General features: G+C 35.8%; 1 protein-coding gene across 1 annotated transcript; it reads right to left on the minus strand.

Moving 5' to 3' along the window:
- Positions 1-882: 882 nt before the first annotated feature.
- Positions 883-7,791, minus strand: LOC113703623 (COP9 signalosome complex subunit 2). The gene is made up of 12 exons (XM_027225054.2): positions 7,656-7,791; positions 7,415-7,507; positions 6,413-6,491; positions 5,149-5,389; positions 4,997-5,071; positions 4,786-4,920; positions 3,118-3,305; positions 2,365-2,433; positions 2,190-2,280; positions 1,955-2,089; positions 1,317-1,429; positions 883-1,220 (listed from the first exon to the last, which is right to left on the minus strand). The coding sequence occupies exons 1-12, from the start codon at positions 7,663-7,665 to the stop codon at positions 1,130-1,132; spliced, it is 1,320 nt and encodes a 439-aa protein (XP_027080855.1). The 5' UTR covers positions 7,666-7,791; the 3' UTR covers positions 883-1,129.
- Between the last annotated feature and the right edge of the window lie 457 nt (positions 7,792-8,248).

Consider the following 8,248-nt stretch of genomic DNA (forward strand, 5'->3'; position numbering starts at 1 on the left):
GCAGTTTTTTTTTTTTTTCAGTTGGAAGGTGTCCGGGTCTCACCCCGACTAATCCTACTAACCCTGAGGAGAGCGGGCCCCACCGATCCTCAGGAAATTACCCCAGGCAGCCCAAGCGCGGAATCGAAACCAGGACCGGCGCCTTAACTAAGAACGCGAAGTCCGAGCTGCCCATGGGGGGCACAGTTTCATTTTGCAGTTATATAGAGAAGTTGGTAAGAGTACTATTGCTTTTTACCGTTACAAGCTGTTGCACAAAGAGCCATTGGCTTTTAGCTTCCAAAATGTAATAGCAACCTTGCCTTTCCCATCAGTTTCAAATACACCTCATGAAAATTCCATTCTTGTTATATGGCTGTGTACCATTCAGCATAAATTATGTGACTAAGGACAATCTCAAACGACAGAGGTCGAATGAAGTTTTTTCTCTCCTGATGCATATTTTGTATTGTTTATCCATTTGAATTAGGTTAGATTTGATACAACCTACTTAGTTTCAGGGGAGGTAGTTGATAAATTGCAAGCGTTATGAGAGGCGAGTGAGATTGTTAGAAACCCCAGGAGAGGTTTCTCAAATTATCCCTTTTTTCATATAAACACTGAGGTTGCTTGCTCCACACACCTAAATAACTTTAGCCACCCTGCTGAATTGCTAAATTAGCCCCATATAGTTATCCAACATATCCGTGCATGAAATTAGGTCACCTCCATTTGATTTAACCCCAAAATTGGATGCAATGTTTAAAAGCAAAGCATTCTAGAAGTTAACCGAGTGATCTGGAAACAGAAGCTGTTTAGACATAATGACGCAAATAATAATACTTGCTCATGAAAGAGCACTTTTTTTTATTTTTTCTGAGCAAATGAGCAGAAAAAAACATCTGAGACAAAAGGATTCAATTGTTTATTTGCAATATTATATCCAAAGCTCCACAAATCGTCTTTTGTATATACCAAACTCCAATTCAGTTTTTGCAAGTGGCCAAAGGGTACCAACTGGATAAAGTATGACAATTCCAGGAAAAACTTCATTTCAGAGAAAGCCAACTCTCTATGAAACAAAACCTGCCACCTGCCACCAACTCTCTATGAAACAAAACCTACCACCAATTTTACTTGAAAAAGCCTCTCAACATACTCGGTTGCAAATGGTTTGAGAGAGAGTTCTGAGCTGTGTGTTCCATTTATCTATTGCAGCATACTTCTTCATACCCTTTGAACTGTGTTTTCGTTTCAATAACCAACAAAATTTGTGTGAGAAATTGTACGAAAATTCATTCCCAAAATTAAAAAGAAGAGCATTATCAGTTCTCAACCTGTCACCACGCTCTAAAAGCCGATTCACTTGATCAATATGCCCATGGATCCGATTATCCAGGATAAGGGAAACCAACAACTCCTCAACATCCTTCTCTGGCACATTAAGCTCCTGCATGCCAACAAAATTCAATTAGGTTCTTGGCAAAGGCTAGCAGGAAACAATGTGATCTCAATGAAATCTCTCTTCTTGCACGTTGTCAAACCAAAATGACAAGCACAGGAAAGAACAATACAAAACCATGTCGCATTCAGCGCAAGTGTTGCAAAAATTGGTTAATAGTTTTAGTAGATTCAATTGCATTACCGTCAATAGTAAGAAATTCTTCGAGACAAATTCAGTCAGCTAAATGACAACATTATTCAAATCCACAAGCACAATGCCACTTTTTCCAACACCCTAACTAGCAGAGTCAAGCATACCAGTTTTCACCATTAGATCAATGGAAACTGAACATGCAAAAAATGCATATGTGTTAAGGCACCGTGTTCAAGCAGAACTGCATGGATAAGTTTCATTGCACACTAAAATATATTATCACATCTCAATCTAATAAAGCCAGTCGTTATCACCAGTGAGCCAACATATGGAAGAAAATTTTTGAACTAGCAGGAAACTAAAAACCCTGGTTATCACCTTTGATATGAAGGGTATGCGTATCCTTGTATAAGGTTTAATGAGCTTGAGCAAGACTTGGGTTCTGACATTCTTCAGAAGATCTTCAATGTAGTTTCGGATGAAAGGATCATCCATTATAGTTCTCCTATTGCTCTGCAAAATATCAGATACGAGATAAATATAATCAGATAACAAAAGCATGTTCAATATAGCGCTCAGAGATGTAGATAATGTAATCATGGCAGAGTTTCACCTTGAGAATCTTCTCAAACTCCAATATTTCATTCCTTTGATATGCTGCAATAAGGTTGGTCATAGCCAATATTTCTGGATCATTCTTATACCTGAGAAATTGTAAGACATCAAATAACACGTAAGATGACGAGTTGTTCATAGATTATATTTAGAACACAATTCATTGATCTTACGGTTTTGCTTCTTGACCATCAAACGGGTTAACCTGAGATTCCATCAGCATATTAGCAAGAACCAAATATCTGCAACAGAAAAAATGATACGAAAAACACATTATTGATGAAAAAAATTTAATTTGCAATTACTATTAGCAATAGTATTCATGCTCTAACTCAGACTTGCTGCCATTCAACATTCAACACGTATAAACAATTTAATAGTTCAGGGCAAAATAGCACGGTTTCTGATTTAATAGTTCAGTGTGTAATTGTCTGTGCACGCATTTTACAGATACAGACCAGCTATGGGCAACAGTGTAGCACCAGCCGCTTGGTACACAAAAGGTGTTTTTAATTGCTTACTGGATCTGGGCCTTTCAGTTTGGAAGGAGTAGTCCTGACAGAATCCATTTTAAATACATTATCACTGATTTATCACAATTGGGTATTATTTGGATCTATAAATCTGATATTAACAACATTTCTCCAATCTTTCAATCAAGTTCATCTCCAGACCCAAACAGTTGCCAGGACTAACTAAATTTGAGTTTACTTCCAATGTATAGCAAGAAAAAGAGGAAAAAACCCAGATCCTTTTCTTCTTCCTTATATTAAAAGTGTGGGACAATATAAAAGAATGTATTGCTAAACCACCTGTATGAATTGACATCCAGAGCTGTGTGTGTAAGAACAAGCAATGACAGGCACAAAAAATCACAAGTGAAATGCAAAACAATGTCATCAGCAAAGCAGGGTATCTAGACATACTTGAGGCATTGAATGCGCCTGTGGTTTCCTGCTTCATCATAGTTCTTAAAAGCTTCAAAAAAGTCAGTAGCCGCCTCTTCCCACTGCCGCTCTGCCATATGCATTTTCCCACCACATTCACGAATAATCCCCATAATTCTGGGATGAGGTATTGCTGACTTGATTGACAGGGCCTTTTGGTATAGTTGCTGCAATGAAAACACATTCACATGATTCTCATATGTCCATAGATTGATTACGAAGAATCAGATATTTGACAAACAATCTCAATATTTCCTAGTCCAAAACTATCAAATATCCTCCACTTTGGCCATTTTCTGAACAGATGAACCTGTCCCGATAAGAAATAAAAATTTGAAAACGTTCTTAGGCTTAATGATTTAACAACATGAAAAAAAAAATTAGATAATATCAAAGGCTATATCACTTTTGGTCCTCCAAAGTTAGAACCTTCAAACAATTTGGACCCTCAAACTTTGCTGAACAGTAGAGTTGTTTAATTTTCAATGTTGATCCATAATGAAGAATTTGCATATGTTTAACTAACAACTAGCAGATGAAACTTTCCTCGAACTGTATGCAGGTATTACATGCCATGTTCTAGCTATTGTCTTGATTCTGATTTCCAAATTGCAATTGCAGTTGAATGAGTGGGATATCAAGTATGGTCTAGAAATTGGTGCAATACTTTGTTTAGTCTCTTGAATGCTTCATTAACAAGATTTCCTCCCCTCAGTTAATGAGCCGATTCCAGCAAAACATCATTTATGAATTCAGATCATGAATTTAGTGACCCATGGCTAGTTTAGCACAGCTTCTATCAAATAGGATTCTTGACAATCGACAGTAAGGTTGGGGGGTGACTTGCACCATTATAGAACCTGATCTTCAAAGTTGGATATCCTAATAGCAACTTTGCTATGGTCGTATTTTTTTCTTGAATTTTTACCTTTTTTTTTTAACTTTAAAAGTAAAGTACAAGTACCTTAGCCTCCATATACATGCCTGATCTTTCAACATAATCAAGTTAGCCACAATTCTTTTAAATACTTAGTTCAGAACCAATTTATATGCATCCCGTATTTTTTGACAATAAATAATTTTTCTGCTGGTCAATGGTAGTTATAACATAAGTGCTTCTCACTGGGAAGACCTAATAATTTGAACTTCCATTCTGGTATAGGCTCCAAAACTGTTAGTTAAGAATTTTCTTTTTCTTTATTGCTTATGAAAGCATTCTGCAACTCCTCTGCAATTAATTATTCATTAAAAAAGCCTATAAAACATGAGAGAAAAGAGAAACAGAACATAAAGAAAGGAGACATTTCACTTCATTAATTCAACAAGACTTCACACAAAATAACCACATGCATACTTGGAAACATGGCCTGTTCTTCTCTACTATGTGCTCTGCCTTTTTCAATTTCATTAGCTTTAACAATCTAGCTGACATGTTATAATAAAAGTGATTTAGTTGAAGAGAGTAACATATGGATACCCTAATGATTCTGAGAAATCTACCACTATGTACCCAGGGAAGCAATTAAGGAAAGATAACCAAAAAGGCATTTCATATGAAAAGAACACTCTAGATGCAGATAAATCCAGAAAAATGTTTTAGCACGATCTATACTCATAAAAGATAGCACAAAGTAAAGAACAAAAAACCTTCAGCTTCTTGTTATTCTTGGTCTCTGTATACATTTGAATTTCAATAGCATACACCTCCAAAAGTTGAGTTCCCTTTCTCTGATCATCTGAGCCATCATCTTTTTGACAAGATTTGTGAAGCTCCTTCAAAATCTAATCATGGGAATTGAATTATGTTTACATTCCAAAAGAATATACTTATTACCTAAAACTGGTATGAAAAAAATACCTTACTCATTCTGCCATATTCACCCATATCAAACCATATCTTACAAAGCTTTAGGTTTGTCTTGAACCAGAGTCTCTGCAGCGCAAAAAAGTTAATGGATATCCTTGAGAGCAGAAGTCACTCAATGTTTGAAAAAAAAATTGACATCTGACCTCATTCTTAGCCTCTTCAAGTGCCTTCAAAGTTGTCTGATAGAACTCCTGCAGAAGACCGAAGTTCTGACTAGCAGATCCGGACACAAAATCCATAATATTATTTATACACTTTTCACTGTAATTTCGTGTTACAGCTGATTTTATGTAAGTTAACATGTCTCGGTAAGCATCCATCATTTCCTTGTACTTCCCCAGTTTATAATACAGCTTAACAGTTTGCTTTAATGCCTTGAACCCCCTGAAAATAGGAAAAAAATTTCTTAGTCACACTAATCACAAGTTAAACAAAAACGAGCCAGCAAATCAAAACAATAACAAAACACTAATGTAATGCATGAAAAAACTCTCGTCTCACCATTTATACATGAGAAAAGGGCACTCAAAATCCAAATTTATTAATTTTTTTTTTTAAAAGACTATTTCCCACTACAGATTGATGACAAATAGCAGAGTCCAGCATGTGCAGCCACATACAGCAAAAGAGTTGCTGGTTGCACTAAGGAAAGGATATACTAATTGAGTGAATTCACAATTAATCACACAAGAAGAGCTACTATCCTGCTTCCTTCCATGTCAGAAAGCTTGGAAGTTTTCTCGAGAGCTAAGACTTTATAATAGTCCCTTTAACGATACACATGGTTAGATGAAAATCAGAAACAGAAAGAACATAGTTAACACCTTTCCAAGTAACCTGATACCCTACATCATCATGCATTCCACTGCTCATGCACCAAACAACAAATGAAGAGGTTTCAATCCCAATGGGCCTTCTCCTCACAACACTTAACAATTACTGGTTAAGGTTGATATTTTTCAATAGGGAAATCCTGGTATCAAAATCATTATAAATGATCCAAGACCATACATAATCTTCAACACAGTGCAATATTCCTTGTTATATATGCACCACTCAATATTAAAATGAAGAATTAACAAGTGACGATAGATTAGCAAAACACAAAAGCATGTTCAAAGTCATTAATTGTGCCAAACATGCATTATGTGTATGAAATGATGCACAGGAAATAACATAAACCAAATCAAATCAGCAAAAAAAATATCTCTAAGGTCACAGGCACAAAGAATGGTTTCATGAATAAGATGCAAGAGAATACATAAACCAGTGATATAAAGGGCCCTCTGCAAGAATTACAAAGGAGCAAATTGCCAACATATCCTATCCTTGTCAAACTTATCCTTTACTTTTGAAAAAACGTTGCAATACCCTAGCTTGAGAGAAAATTTATCCTAAGCTACACACCAGTCAGCTTTCTCAGGTTCCATGCGGACTACTTCAGCAAAACCCTCGAGCGCTGCTTCTGGATCTGTCTCAACCATGCCTGTACACAGAAATTGTTGACACAGCTCAATGGAAAATTGAAAATGCGACAGAAGCAACACAAAACCAATAAATTCAAGGACACAGCCACAAGAAAAATACTGAAACAGCTACAATAATGCAGGAGCAAATATGTTCTCAGAAATCCGACTCCATCTATATACTATTAGTGTTTGATGACGAAATACCAAAGAGTTCCTGCTGATGTCATATTCTATTTCTAGAATTCCAAGCTTTGAATTTGAACCTGAAACTCACCAAACTCCTATGTTCCATTCAGGTTAAAATAAGTTCTTCAACATGTCACCAACTTAAGAACCTCACTTCTCTCTGTAGCAACTAAATCCTAAAAGACAACAATTAAGCCAGTATGTTCGCATTCTATCCGCCCTTAAGTTCTAAAGAACAGCATATGTCCATCCAATACTTGAGCATTTGTACCAATGGAATCAAAATTGTCAATAAACTAGAAACTTCTAAATAACTGTATGCGTATTATTTATCCTCATAGTCGTGAATATCATAAAGCAATAAACTTTGGATATGCCCCTTCGGAAGTTAAACTGATCTATTTCCCTAACCATATAATCCGGCACAAAAGGTAAAAGACAGTGAACAAATTGGCCACTTATTAGCATCCATTCAACTGGCAAACATAGGACCTATTATCTCATATCGATCACTACTACTCTCATCTGCCTTTCCCACTTCTTCGTCTTCCATATAAAAGGTTCTAAAGATAGACAAAATACTCTTCTCAGAACAAAAAGAGGGGAAAGAAAACCTACAAGTACCATGCATTCTACTCCTCAAAATGCTTTTCTAGACCCTAAAACCTAAAGCCCAAACAGGTAAGCCAACAAAATCAAATTTCACGTATATATACTTCAAAAAAAGATAAAGAAAAAAAAAAAAGAAGAAAACCTTTAGAGTTGTAGTATTGATTCTCAATATCAACATCCTGCTCTTCTGGGTCTTCGTCTGAGTACTCAAACCCATAATCCTCCATATCCGCATCTGCAATCAAACAAAAATTACAAAAAAATGGGGAAATTTTTTTTTAAAAAAAAATCAAAATTAGCTAAAGAAGAAGCTATATCCGAAAACCCTAGAAAAAAGAGTAATTAGCTATATTCAATGCGTGTAGTGCGTGCCATAATCTCACCTGAGCCCATAATTAGTTTAAACTGTACACAAAATTGGAAGAAAAACAAAAGACAAGATTGAGACTTTGATTTTGAAGAGCTGTGAAAGCGAATGGGAGCTGGGTAAATCTAGTAGTATATATAGCCTATAGGGCAGGAGCAGTTATTTGATTTAGGCGCAATTGTGCAAAATTGCAAATACGTACTCCTCTTTGGGGGAAAATTTGCAATTTTGGTCCACAACTTTTGGGAGCGGATCAAATTATTCCCTAAAGTTTTAGGAAAAAAAAAAAAACAGTTTGATGATGATTATGATGGAATAATTCCACTTTTAAATAAAGATTAATTGCAAAATACTCCCTTCAACTACCTTTGCTTTGAACTATACTCCCTTAAACTATCAATTGAAGATATTATTGCCACCTTAGGCTTAGAGTAAGAAATTCTTAGCACATTGTTTCAATTGGGATAATTTGCAAATTTGTTATCTCAGCTAAAAGGACTACACACCAACCCCACAAGAAATGTATTATTGCCTAGAAGGCCCTTTAGATTTTTCTCTACTTTTTTTTCCTTCCCCTGCCATTTTTTTTTTAACTTTCTTCTATCGCCG

Source organism: Coffea arabica, chromosome 1e, assembly GCF_036785885.1.
Source record: "Coffea arabica cultivar ET-39 chromosome 1e, Coffea Arabica ET-39 HiFi, whole genome shotgun sequence".
NCBI classification, from domain to species: domain Eukaryota; kingdom Viridiplantae; phylum Streptophyta; class Magnoliopsida; order Gentianales; family Rubiaceae; genus Coffea; species Coffea arabica.